We start from the raw sequence: 15,317 nt of genomic DNA, 5'->3' as shown, positions 1-15,317 counted from the left end.
TAAAATTTTAATATTATGATGTGTTCTTTAGATCTTTACCGAGATATTGATAGTTATAATGGCCAAGGCATTGTACATTATGGTGTTTCTGTGACAACTCTGAATGAAGTCTTCCTAAAATTAGAAGGAAAAACAGCAACTGATGAAGCAGGTAAAAAAAATTATGCTGGAAATCAACAATGAAATTATCACTTGAAATGTATAAATCAGTAATTATGTCATGGCTGATAATGGCCCCACAGCCTCAGGTTCTGTGTTCATTCTGTGAACTCACTTTTCCTTTGCATTCTGTTAAAAAATGAAATTTTTATAGTTACTTTTAATTTCAGAATCATTATCTAATTCTTATGTTAATATGTATGTTAATAGCTATAAATTGCTTATTTTTTTAACAAATATATTTTAATTTTAATAGAAAGTAAAAATTTTTTTCCCAAAAGAAGGACATTCTAATGGTGTAATTTCATGAATTTATAACAAATGTATATCCAGAGATACTTTTGGTGAGAGATACAATTCTTGAGTCCTTTCAATAATACCATATAAGAATTTGTCTGTATTGCTTTCTAATGTTGGCTTAGATTAATTCAGCTAATATTCATTGAACCTTTACTATGTGCCAAGGCATTGTGCTTGAGGGCCTGGAGGTTAACAATAAATAATGATGATGATGAAGATAATAATAATAATCCATAAAATGATAATAGTAAATGAACAAGATTAGACTCTTATTTAGCAAATATCTCTGACCTGGTGCCCTCTTAGTCCCCTACAATAGCCACTACCTTAGTATCCTACCTCGTTTCATGGTCCTTCACTGGTCCAACTGAAATGCAGGTAATCCCTTTCTCAATCTCCCAAGCTAACATCCTCAGTGTTCCATTGCTTCTATGTCTCTTTCTCTAGACCTGTCTTCCCATACAATCATCAAGGTAGGCAGAATTCTCTGGGAGACTGACTTTCTTTTCTCTCCTATATCAGTGGTCACATTGTCATTTGTCCTACTGCTTTTCTCTGCCTATTTAACTACTCTCTTTGCCACTGCCATCTCCCATCCATTCCACTGTCCTTTTGTATAATTGACAACTCCCCACTCTACTGCACATTTAGTGTTTTTTCTATAAGCAAAAGCATTCCTAGTTATAGATCTGTACTCGAGCAAAAACAAACAAACAAACAAATCCACATAAACCCCCAAAACCATAAGCACATACTCTTTCAATAATAGGTAATTAAACTTGGGTCTATGAACTTGATTTTCTTTGTTTTTAATATTCTGGTGACTATTTAAATATATTTGGTTTCCTTTATAATTTTATGGTTTTTTTATTTTATGAATTTAAAAATATATTAAGAAAGGGCTTCATCACACTACCAAAGTAGCCAATGAAGTCACAATGGTTAAGAACTCTTGATTTAGATAAATACATTTTTCAAATGACTTGAAAGAATAAAAGTATTTCTCAAAGACAAACTCCCAAACATTTATTCTTACTCTGCAGGAGTAATTTAATTTAATTTTGCTCAATGTTTGGATTTGATGACTACATATAGTTTATGGAATTAAAAAAATTACAAAAAACTGTCATGTCTGTGCATATGTTTTATTTTTCCTTCCTAAAAATGTAAGTTCCTTCAGGGCAGGGGATTTACCTCATTTATGTTTTTAGTTTCCTCTATGTCTCATACTCTCTCTTGGATTTGTTTTTTAAGGCACTAAATGTTTGAACATTAAATTAGCTAGCATTCAGATAGTTATTTAAGGTATGCAGAATGCTTTATGTGTGTTTTCATTTAGTACTTACAACAATCCTATGAAGCATATGTTATTAATATGTCCATTTTGTAGATGGGAGAACTAAGGTTGAGGGAGGTTAAATGACTTGTCCCAAGGTCACGTGGCTAGTAAAAGTCTGAAGTAGAATTTGAATTCTGGTTTTCTTGACTCTAAGTTCAGCATTCTTTCCACTGTCCCACCTACCTGCTTTATTGATATAATTAATTAATTTATGTCATGACCATGAATATTCTAGGAACTTTTTTCCAGTATCATCAAAGAGAAAACTGATAGATTTAGAATAGCATCTTGTAAGTAGTTTATTTTATTTTGTCTCTTTCTCAATTTGCCTATAGATTTTGGCAGTTGGGTACAGGCTCAAAGACAAATGACAAGAAACTCTGAAGGCTTTGGTGAACTTGACCAGCCTCTCTCTTCACTACCTGGAAGGAGGAAGGCGACACTCAGTTGCATGGCTCTTTGGAGACAGCAAGTCTGGGCAATAGCAAGGCTTCGATTCTTGAAACTAAAACACGATAGAAAAACTTCTCTGACCCTGTGAGTATAAAAATCCCAGCTCTTTTTTTCTCCTTAAATATGTTGTCAGAACTCTAACGGAAGAAGGGGGGAAATCTTTTGCTCTGGCTTTCCCCACCACTCCTTAGGGTTTAGTGGACTAGGTTCAGGTTCAATAGAGGAGCCAGTCAGGGGAGGGTATGATCCTTGTATAAAGTTGGTGAATCACAAAGAACATACAGTCCCTCTTCTACTAACTAGCATAGTAAGAAACAAAGCTGGAACTTAAACCCAGTTTTGTTTTTCCTGGCCTGCAATCCAGTGCTTTTGCTACCTGTATAGTATTGGGCAAGTCACCTCAGTGTTCTGGGGCTGTTCCCTCACCTGCAAAGTGAGGGAATTATATTTCATAATCTCTAAGCTAAGGTCTCCTCATCACAGCAAAATTGAAGGGAAATTGAAGGAGATTCCTTTCTTGTCTATTTACAGGCAAAATTCCTAACCAGAACTAATGAAACAAGAACAGAAGTAATTGAAAAAAGGAAAATATTCAATTTCTGCTATTTGTCGTTGTTTGTCCTTTCTTTTCAAAAAGGACCAATGACATCAGGAAAGTGACATATTGACTTGAAAGTAAATTGGATTTAAGTGACCAGGGCTGTGCAAAAACACCAGCCTCACTGTCTCCTTTAGAGTCATCTGGGTCCAGTGGCAAAATATAGATCAGTATGACAAGATGACTTTAAAAGTTTTTGCATAAACAGAATCAGTACAGCTAGGATATGGAGAAAAAATACTGATTGGGGAAAATTTTGTATCATATCTCTCTTACAAAAATCTGATATCCAAGATATTTAGGGAATTGAGTGAATAGATAAGATAAAAAATGATGCCCACTAATGTTATGGAAGACAAATTCTGTAGCTGACATTTTTGGCCAACGTCTGTCAGAGACAGTTTATTAATAATATTGTTAATGTACATGCATTTCTTCTTGGAGAATGATTCAAACAGGCAAAGTTTCCTCTTAATTGGAAATTTCCACTGGCCCAAGCAATGTCTGCTTAAGTTTTATAGTAATTGTGAAACAAAGATGAAATTTCTTTATACAGAAAAAGAGGGAGACTAGCAACTAGGGAGATCAGTAATCTAATATTTGGAGGGTCCAGATTCTACTTCTTTGCCCTTTCTCTTTTGTACCTAGCACATATCCATATCTCCTATTCTAAAACTTTAGTTGCCTCCTTTAAATCCCTCCTTTACGATCAGTCCTCCAAAGTTGAAATTTGTGTTTGTGATCATTCACTCACTAACAATATCTTCCTCTTAGATCCCCCTTTCCCTGTCTCTTCCTATTTCTATCTGGGCCAAATGGTAAGATATAGATCAAGATGACTGGAGATGGTCTGGGAAGCAGTGAGGGACCTTGACCTTTTAAAGCTAAGGACTTTCCCAGGTCTCAATTTGACTGAAGTAATGCCCATTCAGTGATTAAGGCTAGGTAAGAAATGAGGCAAATAATAGTCTCTTTTACCCAGTCAAAAAAAAAGATCAGTCTGGGAGGGAGAGACCCTGCAGGTTTCTGACCAAAACAGAAACAGTTGTTATTTACTGGGCCACTGGGTGCAGATGATTCTGGAGAAAAAAGTGAGGCTGGTGACTTTGCACAGCCCTCCCTCACATAAATCCAATTCACTTGCAACTCATGACATGGTTGTGTGTGTGGTTGTCCTTTGTTCTCAAAGAGGACCATGATATTAGGGAGATGATGCCATGACTTAGATGAGGACAACTGAAGATGTCCTAGGATGCAATGGGATACATTGGCTTTTTAAGGTAAGGTCTTTCTGAGTTCTCACCTTGATTGAAGCAAATCCCATTTAATAGTTAGAGCTGTTAAAGTAATGAGCCAAGGGATGGCCCCTTTAAATAAAAAAAAAATCATACTGGGAGGGAAAGACCCTATGGGTCTATAGCCAAAAGAGAAACAGAAACAATTACTATTTACATTCACTAGGCCCAAACTGTAACCATTAAGTGGTTTTTGGGTATTATAGGCCAGTCATGAGAATGAATAGCAAACAACAACCACCAATTTCCTAGTTAATTTTAATGTATTTTGACACCAAACATCTTAGTAGTATTTCTTTTTGTTTAATCAATTTTTTTTTCTTCATCCGGAGCTCTTTTTTTGACCTTTGCAGAAGTATTTCTGGGGGGAAAAAAGCAGTGGCTAAAAGTTTTTTTGTGAGGTGCCTTGTCTTTTATTTATTTTCAGTCTTTTGATTTTGTTTTTATTATTTGTTGATTCTCATGGAGTCATTGGCTTCTATTTGGTCGTTGCTAATTTGCAGGGAGTTATTTTCTTGGGTAAGGTATTGTACCTCTTGTTTTTCAAACTGTTAATTTTCTTTCCACATATTTTTATAATAGCTCTCAATCTTTAAAAAATATTTGTTGTTAATTTTAGTTTTCAACATTTCCTTTTATAAGACTTTGAGTTTTAAATTTTTCCCCTCTTTCCTCTCCATCTCCCCAAGATAGCATCCAATCTGAATATAGTTATACTGTGAAGTTATATTAAACATATTTCCACATGAGTCATACTGTAAAGAATTAGAAATAAATTGAAAACCTATGAGAAAGAAAAAAAAGAAGAAATGATGAAATAGTATGCTTTAATCTGCATTTAGACTTCGTAGTTCTTTCTCTGGTTGTGGATAGCACTTTTCATTGTAAGCCTTTTGGAATTATCTTAGATACTTGCATTGTTGAGAAGAGCTAAGTTTATCAAAATCAGTCAGTGTGGCTGTTATGTAAGTCATGTAAGTCTTTCCAGTTTTTTTTTTATGAAGTCTGACTGCTCATCATTTTTTCTTATGGAAAAAGTTGCAGGATATCTTTCATATACTATGGCTTGTTCAGCCATTCCCCAATTGATGGCCATTCCTTCAATTTCCATTTCTTGGCTACCACAAAAAGAGCTGCTATAAATATTTTTGTATATGTGAGTCCTTTCCCCATTTTTATGATCCCTTTGGGATACAGCCCCAGAAGTGGTATTGCTAGGTTAAAGGGTATGCACATTTTTATAGCCCTTTGAGCATAGCTTCAAATTTTTCTCCAGAATGGTTGGATCAATTTACAACTCCATCAACAATGCATTAGTGTTCTGATTTTTCTACATCTCCAACATTTATTATTTTCCTGTTTTGTCATGTTAGCCAATCTGATAGGTGTGAGGTGGCACTTTAGAGTTGATTAAATTTGCACTTCTATAATCAATAGTGATTTAGAGCATTTTTTCATGCGACTATAGATGGCTTTAATTTCTTCTGCTGAAAACTGCCTGTTCTTTGACCATTTGTCAATGAGGGAAAGACTTACATTCTTATAAACTTAACTCACTTCTCTATGTATTTTGAAAATGAGACCTGGCTGTAAAAATTTTTTCCCCAGCTTTCTGCTTCCCTTCTAATCTTGGTTACATTGGCTTTTTGCAAAATCTTTTTAATTTATTTTAATCAAAAGTATCCATTTTGCATTATATAATGTTCTCTATCTTTTGTTTCATCATAAATTCTTCCATTCTCCATAGATTTAACTGGTAAACTATTCCTTGCTCTCCTAATTTGTTTCTAGTATCATCTTTTATCTCTAAATCATACGCCCATTGACTTTATCTTGGTATATGGTGTAAGATGCTGGTCTGTGCCTAGTTTCTGCTATATTATTTTCCAGTTTTCTTTTTTGTCAAACAGTGAATTCTTATCCAACAAACTGGAGTATTTGGGTTTATCAAAAAGTAGTTTACTATAGTCATTGACTATTGTGTCTTGTGTACCTATTCTATTTGGTCTTAGTTTAGCTAACTATTCTTGATAACTAGGGGAAAAGATCAGAATTTTTTTTTTTTAATCCTCTGCCCAGTTTGGTATCATTCTCAATGCCTCACTTGGACTAACCCCATAAATCTGTTATCAAATGTTATCTCTCCCTTAACATTATTTTTCACATCTTTTTCCACTCTAGTATCATGTCTCACCTGAACTATTTCATTCTTCTCCACTGATCTATACTATGTTTATCAGCCAGCAACAAGCAGTTTTGAGATTGCTGCTTCATATTACAATTTTAGATCTGGAACTGTTGGACCACCTTCCTTTGCATTTCTTTTCATTAATTCCCTTGATATTCTGGATTTTTGGTATTTTCAGATGAGTTTTGCTACTATATTTCCTAGTTCTATAAAATAATTTTTGACAGTTTGATTGGTATGGCACCAAATGGATAAGTTAATGTAGGCAGAGTTGTCATTTTTATTATATTAGCCTGGCCTACACATAAGCAAGTAATATTTTTCCAATTATTTAGGTCTGAGTTTATTTGTGTGTTAAGTGTTTTGTAATTGTGTTCTGATAGCTCCTGGGTTTGTCTTGGCAAGTAGACTCCCAAATATTTTATATTGTGTACAGGTACCTTAAATGGAATTTCTCTTTCTATGTCTTGCTGCTGGGATTTGTTAGTGGTATAAAGAAATGCCAACAATTTATGTAGTTTTATTTTATATCCTGCAACTTTGTTACAGCTGTTAATTATTTCAAGTAGTTTTTTAGTTGATTCCCTAGGATTCTCTAAGTATAGCATCATATCATCTGCAAACAAGTAGTAAAAGCTTTGTTTCTTTGCTTCTTCTAATTCCTTCAATTTCTTTTTGTTCTCTTATTGCTAAAGTTAACATTTCGAGTATGATATTGACAGCAATGTTGATAATTGACATCCTTGTTTCATCCCTGATCTTATTGAAAGTTTTTATATCACCATCTTAGATAGATTTCTCTTTTCTTCTTTTGCTGAACCTCATTGTATGGCCTGATAGTTTCAATCCCTGTTATTCTTTGGAAAATAAGTAGCTATCTTTTTTGTCAGAACATTCAGCTCCAAATTCCTCAGGAAGAGCCTTAAATCTGTTTTTGAGCTTTAAGTACAACACAGTCTTTTTCCTTCTCGTGCCTTTTTATCATACTTCCACTATCTAACTTCCTAACAAGAGTAGTCTCCACTGCAGATCCTTTTTTCCTATTGAAAACTAACTTCTGTTTCCTTCAGAAATTCTTTAATGTCCCTAACAAACTGAGCTGTGGAGTGGCGTAGATTTAGACTACTATCATAAGGCTATAATAACAATTCAAACATTACAACTCCAATACTGGTCACTGCCCAATGTTCTCTACTGTCTAAGGTTAAATTTTCAGCCCATTTTTATTTTTCTGGTTTAACTACTTGTGAGTATTCACACTTCTTTAAGCACTTGGTTAAAATGTGAGAGCTAATTTTTGTCATTCCATCATTTCAGTTGTGTCCAACTCTTTATGACCCCATTTAGGGGTCTTCTTGGCAAAGATACTTGGCAAAGATGCTATTTCTTTCTCCAGTTCATTGTATAGGTAAGGAAACTGAGGCAGCCAAGGTTAAGTGACTTGCCCAAATTCAATCAGCTAGTAAGTATCAGAGGCCAGATTTGAACATGCAAAAATGAGTCTTCCTAACCAACCTTGGCAGTCTATATACTCTACACACAGCTGCCAACAGCCAGTTAGTTCCACTTAATAGCCTTTTCTATCATCAACTTACCCCACCTACCAATAAACTCCAGCAATTTGCTGACCTCTCCAATGGTTCAACTTAAGTCTTTCTTTCTGCTTTGTCTACTCTTGCCAGCTACATTTTTTTCTTCTTATTTTCCTCTTGAGTCCTCCTTGATCCTTTTTAATATTCCTTACTTATTTTCTATCCTCCTTAGTTTTCCTAGATCCTTCCCTTTATTCAGTCATCTTCCAGAGAACTCTAAAGATTCTGTGCCTTTATCAGGACACAGAGATTGTTCTCTTCCAATTTGTCCTCCATCTTCTGCAAATTATTTTCTAATGTTTATTTATTTATTTATTTCTAGTTTTCAACATTCATTTCCACAAAATTTTGAGTTCCAAATTTTCTCCCCATCTCTCTCCTCCCCCTAACCCATAACACCTTGCATTCTGAGTAACCCTTCCCCCAATCTGTCCTCCCTTCTATCACACTCCTCCCTTCTGCTGTCCCCATTTTCTCTCTTTTCTTGTAGAGCAAGATAGATTTCTATACCCCATTACCAGTATTTCTTATTTCCCAGTTGTATTAAAAAACAATTCTCAATATTCGTTCCTAATACTTTGAATTCCAACTTCTCTCCCTTCTTCTCTCTCCACGCATCACCACTGAGAAGGCAAGTAATTCAATATAGGCTACATATGTGTAGTTTTGCAAAAGATTTCCATAATAGTCATGTTGTGTAAGATTAACTATATTTCCCTCCATCCTATCCTGCCCCCATTTATTCTATTCTCGCTTTTGACCTTGTCCCTCCCAAAAAGTATTTACTTCTAATTACTCCCTTCTCCCATTTGCCCTTCTGTCTATTATCCCCCTTGCCCCACTTGTCCCCTTCTCCCCTACTTTCCTGTAGTGTAAGATAGATTTTCATACCAAATTTAGTGAGCATGCTATTCTCTCCTTGAGCCAAATGTGAAGAGAGTAAGCTTCACTTTTCCCCTGTCACCTCCTCCATTTTCTCCTCTATGGAAAAAGTTTTCTCTTGCCTCTTTTATAAGTGATAATTTGCCCCATTCCATTTCTCTCTTTCTCCTCCCAATATATTCCTCTCTCACACCTTAATTTCATTTTTTTAGATATCATCCCTTCTTATTCCACTCACTCTATGCTGTCTGTCTTTGTGTGTGTATGTGTGTGTGTGTGTGTGTGTGTATGTTTATAATCCCTCCAACTATCTAAATATTGAGAAAAGTCTCAAGAGTTACAAATATTATCTTTCCATGTAGGAATGTAACAGTTCAATTTAAGAAAGTCCTTTATGATTTCTCTTCCCTGTTTACCTTTCCATGCTTCTTTCGATTCTTATGTTTTAAAGTCAAATTTTCTATTCAGTTCTGGTCTTTTCATCAAGAATACTTGAAAGTCCTCTATATCGTTGAATGACCATTTTTTCTCCTGAAGTATTATGCTCCGTTATGCTGGATAGGTGATTCTTGGTTTTAATCCTAGTTCCTTTTACTTCGGGAATATCATTTCAAGTCCTTCAGTCCCTTAATGTAGAAGCTGCCAGATCCTGTGTTATCCTGATTGTATTTCCACAACACTCGAATTGTTTCTTTCTAGCTGCCTGCAATATTTTCTCCTTGACCTGGAACTCTGGAATTTGGCTAAAATATTCTTAAGAGTTTCTCTTTTCTGATCTCTTTCAGGAGATGATTGGTGGATTCTTTCAATATTTGTTTTGCCCTCTGCTTTTAGAATATCAGGGCAGTTTTCCTTGTTAATTTCATGAAAGATGATGTCTAGACTCTTTTTTGATAATGGCTTTCAGGTTGTCCCATAATTTTTAAATTGTCTCTTTGGGATCTATTTTCCAGGTCAATTGTGTTTCCAGTGAGATATTTCACATTGTCTTTTATTTTTTCACTCTTTTGGTTTTGTTTTGTAATTTCTTGGTTTCTCAAAAAGTTATTAGCTTCCATCTACTTCATTCTAATTTTCAAAGAACTATTTCATTGTTCTTCCTTATCTGAAAGGATGGAAGAAAATACCCATTTACCAAGAAAGTAGCCTTCTATAGTCTTATTTTTTCTCTTTTGGGGGCATTTCCCTAGCCAATTACTTGACTTTTGAGTCCTTTGTCAAGAGGACGGTATATTCTGGGGACCTGAAAGTTCTCAGTTTCTCCAAGGTGGCACAATCAAGGGAGAGTTTACTCCTCTCCTAGCATGCACAGTGGTCTGGCAGTAACCAAGAACTTTTCTGGCCAGAATCTGCAATTAGAATTCTCTCACCTCAACTGCCTCCAGCTCTACCACACCAGTGCTCCTCACCCCAGGGCCAAATTCAGGGCTGAGATGCAGATCAGCAGCTCAATTCCCCCAGGGGTTCTAGGTGGAGGGCTCCAAAAATGAAAACTGAAGCTGCAGTGGCTGCTGCTGGACGTCCAGACTGTGCTCCCCTCTCCTGAGTGAAGGAGCCCCCCACTGACCTTTGAAGCTGTCTGTAGCATTTGTGGTTTGAACAATCTGGGAACTGCTGCTGCTGGTGGCTCCCTGAAGCCTGTTCTGGGTCCTGTCCCTGCCGTACCACACTGAGCTGGGCTGCACTCTGTGCTGGGCTCTGCAAATTTAGTTTTTTGAATTTAAATATCTTGCTTTCTTCACTAGTCCAAACTCCTCTAAATCACAAACACACATACACACATAGTTTCTTTCTTTTTATCTGCCTCAAATCCTTTACTCTTCTTTCAATCCTTTCTGTACAATCTTCTCCCATGGAAACCAGATTCACTATAGAGGCAGATACCAGTGAGGACTGATGATCTATTTTTCTGATCCAATAATCACCTACAGCATGAATCACACCTGGTATAGAGAATTATGCGTGAAGGGAACTCTGATTGCCATACTTAAGAGGCAAATTGGCTGCTTTTGTGGTGAAGGAAAAAATAACCTCTGAAATATATTTGGATACCATTATGAATACTCATGAGCACTTCCTTGACTTCTACTCTTAAAATAGGCTTGTTGACTTGTCTGCCCTTGCTGAGGTATGGGAAGATGCCATAAATGAGAAATATCGAGAAATAAGCTAATTGATGAATAATAATCATAATAACAATTAGCATTAATATGATTAATGGATTATACAGTAACAAGTGACTTGCTTAGGGTTGCACAGTAGAATTCAATATTCAGGTGTTTCTGACTCCAATTCCAAATATCTATTCACTATGACAAGACACTTCTTGCTTAGTCAATTAGTTATATGACAATCCAGAAAAAAAATTCATCAGGAGCTGACTGGATTCTCTGGAGAGTATGAGAAACAGTGAAAAGTCATTGTTGCTGCAGGACTCCTGGAAGTTGACAGCTTTGTCAGCCTCTCTGGCCTACTGGGCTTATGAAATATGAAGTAGTAATTTTTTATATATTTGTATGTTTTGAATATGAGGATTTGAAAAGAATATAGATTTAGAACTGGAAGATGTCTTAGAGGCCATCTAGTTCAATTTTTAGTTTAGACGTAAGTAAACATAGTTATAGGAAAATTAAATGATTTGTTTATGACCGTATACTCGATAAATAGTGGAGCCAAGATGTGAATCTAGGTTGTTTGCCTACACATCAAGGTTGCTTTGCATCATTCCATGGTGCCTCCTTCTCTTCTTTGAGTACATATTCAAATTTTAATTTAACCTTATATTTTGAATGAGTAAACCAAGGAAACTATACTTCTCTTCTTCTCCATATCATAGGAAAATTGGTGAATTAATTTGTCATGCACTTTATAATCTACTGGGGGTGGGGTAGGGAAGACACTATGCTGTACCTGCATATATATATTTATAGCAGGATTGATATAGTACACATTTCTTTTTTCTTTTTTTTTTTCTCATGGTTTCTCCCATTTATTTTAATTCTTCTATGCAACATGATTAATGTGAAAATGTGTTTAATAGGAATGTATGTGTAGAACCCATATAAGATTGCATGTCATCTTGAGGAGGGAGAGGGGAGAAAGGAGGCAGAAAATTTGGAATTTATGGAAGTGATTGTTGAAAACTGAAAATAAATAAATTAATAAATTTGGGGAAAATAAATTAATAATTTTGTGGAAAGTTTATATAAGGTGAAAGTCTTTGGTGATCAAGTGTTATAAAAACTTTTATGTATTTGTTTTCTGCTTTATATCAGTTGTTTATTCAGGTCTGGGTTTCTGTTAAGGCTGAGGTTGAGTTCTTTATACTTTAAGATATGTTTTCTCTGTTTTAAAAAAAATTGGTGGGGTATCCTTTGTAGATTCTTTATAGGAGGGCGGAAGTGGGGAACCTGCAGAATCTAGTCCATACGTTGCCCTCTAGGATTCAGTCAAAGGACCTCACTTGAGGACCTAGAGGGCCACATGTGGCCTCAAGGTGGCAGGTTCCTCACCCCTGTTGTAGGGGAAAATGGCAGTAAGATACATTAGGATATAGCCTTGAACCTTTTCTGTGGGCCATCTAGGTTAGTAAGATTTTTTTTTTTTAATTTAACTTTTAACATTTATTTTCACAAAATTTTGGGTTATAAATTTTCTCCCCTTTTATCCCCTCCCCCCCCAAACTCAAGCATTCTAATTGCCCCTGTGACCAATCTGCTCTCTCTTCTATCCTCCCTCTCTGCCCTTGTCTCCATCTTCTCTTTTGTCCTGTAGGGCCAGATAGCTTTCTTTACCCCTTAACCTGTATTTCTTATTTCCTAGTGGTAAGAACATTACAGTTGATCCTAACACTTTGAGTTCCAACTTCTTTAGCTCCCTCCCTCTCCACCCCCTCCCCTTGAAAGACAAGCAATTCAATATAGGCCAAATCTGTGTAGTTTTGCAAATGATTTCCATACTAGTTGTGTTGTATAGGACTAACTATATTTCCCTCCATCCTATCCTGTCCCCCATTACTTCTATTCTCTTATGATCCTTTCCCTCCCCATGAGTGTCGACCTTGGATTGCATTCTCCTCCCCATGCCCTCCCCTCTATTCTCCCCCCCACCCTGCTTGTGCCCTTGTACCCCACTCTCCTGTATTGTGAGATAGGTTTTCCTATCAAAATGAGTGTGCATTTTATTCTTTCCTTTAGTGGAATGTGATGAGAGTAGACCTCATGTTTTTCTCTTGCCTCCCCTCTTTATCCCTCCACTAATAAGTCTTTTGCTTGCCTCTTTTATAAGAGATAATTTGCCCCATTCCATTTCTCCCTTTCTCCTCCCAATATATTTCTCTCTCACTGCTTGATTTCATTTTTTTTAAAGATATGATCCCATCCTCTTCAATTCACTCTGTGCACTCTGCCTCTATGTATGTGTGCGTGTGTGCATGTGTGTGTGTGTACTCCCACCCAGTACCCAGATACTGAAATGTTTCAAGAGTTACAAATATTGTCTTTCCATGTAGGAATGTAAACAGTTCAACTTCAGTAAGTCCCTTATGACTTCTCTTTGCTGTTCACCTTTTCATGGTTCTCTTCATTCTTGTGTTTGAAAGTCAAATTTTCTTTTCAGCTCTGGTCTTTTCATCAAGAAAATTTGAAAATCCTCTATTTCATTGAAAGACCATTTTTTCTCCTGAAGTATTATACTCAGTTTTGCTGGGTAGGTGATTCTTGGTTTTAGTCCTACTTCCTTTGACTTCTGGAATATCCTATTCCATTCCCTTTGATCCCTTAATGTAGAGGGTGCTAGGTCTTGTGCTATCCTGATTGTATTTCCACAATACTTGAATTGTTTCTTTCTAGCTGCTTAATATTTTCTCTTTCACCTGGGAATTCTAGAATTTGGCCACAATGTTCCTAGGAGTTTCTCTTTTTGGATCTCTTTCAGTCAGTGCTCTGTGGATTCCTTGAATATTTATTTTGCCGTCTGGTTCTAGAATCTCAGGGCAGTTTTCCTTGATAATTTCATGGAAGATGATGTCTAGGCTCTTCTTTTGATCATGGTTTTCAGGTAGTCCCAGAATTTTTACATTGTCTCTCCTGAATCTATTTTCCAGGTCAGTTGTTTTTCCAATAAGATATTTCACATTATCTTCCATTTTTCCAATCTTCTCGCTATGTTCTGTGATATCTGTCTTTCTCACAAAGTCCTTAGCGTCCATCTGTGCCATTCTAGTTATTAAAGAACTATTTTCTTCAGTGAGCTTTTGAATCTCCTTTTCCATTTGACTAATTCTGCTTTTGAAAGCATTCTTCTCCTCATTGGCTTTTTGAACCTCTTTTGCCAATTGAGTTAGGCTAATTTTCAAGGTGTTAATTTCTTCAACATTTTTTTGGTTCTCCTTTAGCAGGGAGCTGATCTGCTTTTCATGCTTCTCTTTCATCCCTCTCATTTCTCTTCCCAGCTTTTCCTCCACCTCTCTAACTTGATTTTCAAAATTCTTTTTGAGCTCTTCCATGGCCTGAGCCCATTGGGTGGGCTGGGACACAGAATCCTTGATTTCTGTGTCTTTGCCTGATGGTAAGCATTGTTCTTCCTCATCAGAAAGGAAGGGAGGAAATGTCTGTTCTCCAAGAAAGTAGCCTTCAATGGTTTTATTTCTTTTCCCTTTTCTGGGCATTCTCCCCAGCCAGTGACTTGACCTCTGAATATTCTCCTCACACCCACCTCGCCTCCTGGTCCTCCCAGCCAGCGTTTGGGGACTGAGATTCAAATTCTGCTTCCCGCCTTAGGGCTTTTGGCGGGGGCAGGGCTGCTATTCAGTGTGAGAATTAAGTTCAGGTGGTCAGGTCGGGGCAGGGCCGCCTCTCAGGCTCAGTTCCCTCAGGGGGTTTATACACAGACCTTCCACAATGGATCCAAGCTCCTGCCCGCTTGGGGAGCCCCTGTCTGCAGCCACCTCTCAGCTTCTATCTCCCGGGGGGGGCGGGGTGAGCCATGGGGGCACCCCACTCCCCTCTCGACCCACCAAAGAGACTCTCTCACCGACCCCCATCACCTGTGGGTGGAGGGGCTTGTGCCGCCACTGGACATCCCGTCCCTGAAGCCTGCTCGGATCTGTACCTCTCGGAGCCGCGGCTGCTGCAGGTCTGGGCTGGGCTCCGCTTCTGCAGCGCGACGGACCTTTTGCGAGTGCTTTGCAGGTCCCTCTGTGGGTGGAGGGACCCACGTGGCCGCTGGAGATCCTGTCCCCATAGCCCTCTCGGATCTTTTCTTCACGGTGTCGCTGGCCGCTGCAGGGCTGCCCTCTGCCTCAGTCCCGGCGCCCAGTCCGCAGTGTGAAGGACCCCCCGCGAGAGGTTTGCAGGTCTCTCCGGAACAGAAATCTCCCTCGCTCCAATATTCTGTGGCCTCTGGGTGCAGAATTCACCGTGAGTTGGTCGCCTCTAGCCGTTCTGTGGGTTGTGGGTTCGGAGCTACGTGTATGTGCATCTTTCTACTCCGCCATCTTGGCTCCGCCCCC

At 37.6% G+C, this 15,317-nt stretch overlaps 1 protein-coding gene across 2 annotated transcripts in view; it reads left to right on the top strand.

Moving 5' to 3' along the window:
- Positions 1-15,317, top strand: part of LOC140528060 (ATP-binding cassette sub-family A member 9-like) — a 129,673-nt gene that overhangs the window by 49,516 nt on the left and 64,840 nt on the right. For both annotated transcript variants that reach the window (XM_072645527.1, XM_072645528.1), the window contains exons 18-19: positions 32-151; positions 2,134-2,335. In XM_072645527.1, the coding sequence (XP_072501628.1) occupies positions 32-151; positions 2,134-2,335 (322 nt within the window). The remainder of the gene's footprint in view (positions 1-31; positions 152-2,133; positions 2,336-15,317) is intronic.

Source organism: Notamacropus eugenii, chromosome 2 (assembly GCF_028372415.1).
Source record: "Notamacropus eugenii isolate mMacEug1 chromosome 2, mMacEug1.pri_v2, whole genome shotgun sequence".
In the NCBI taxonomy this organism is placed as follows: domain Eukaryota; kingdom Metazoa; phylum Chordata; class Mammalia; order Diprotodontia; family Macropodidae; genus Notamacropus; species Notamacropus eugenii.
The sequence above is the reverse complement of the archived record's forward strand: the minus strand, read 5'-3'. Positions and strand labels throughout refer to the sequence as shown.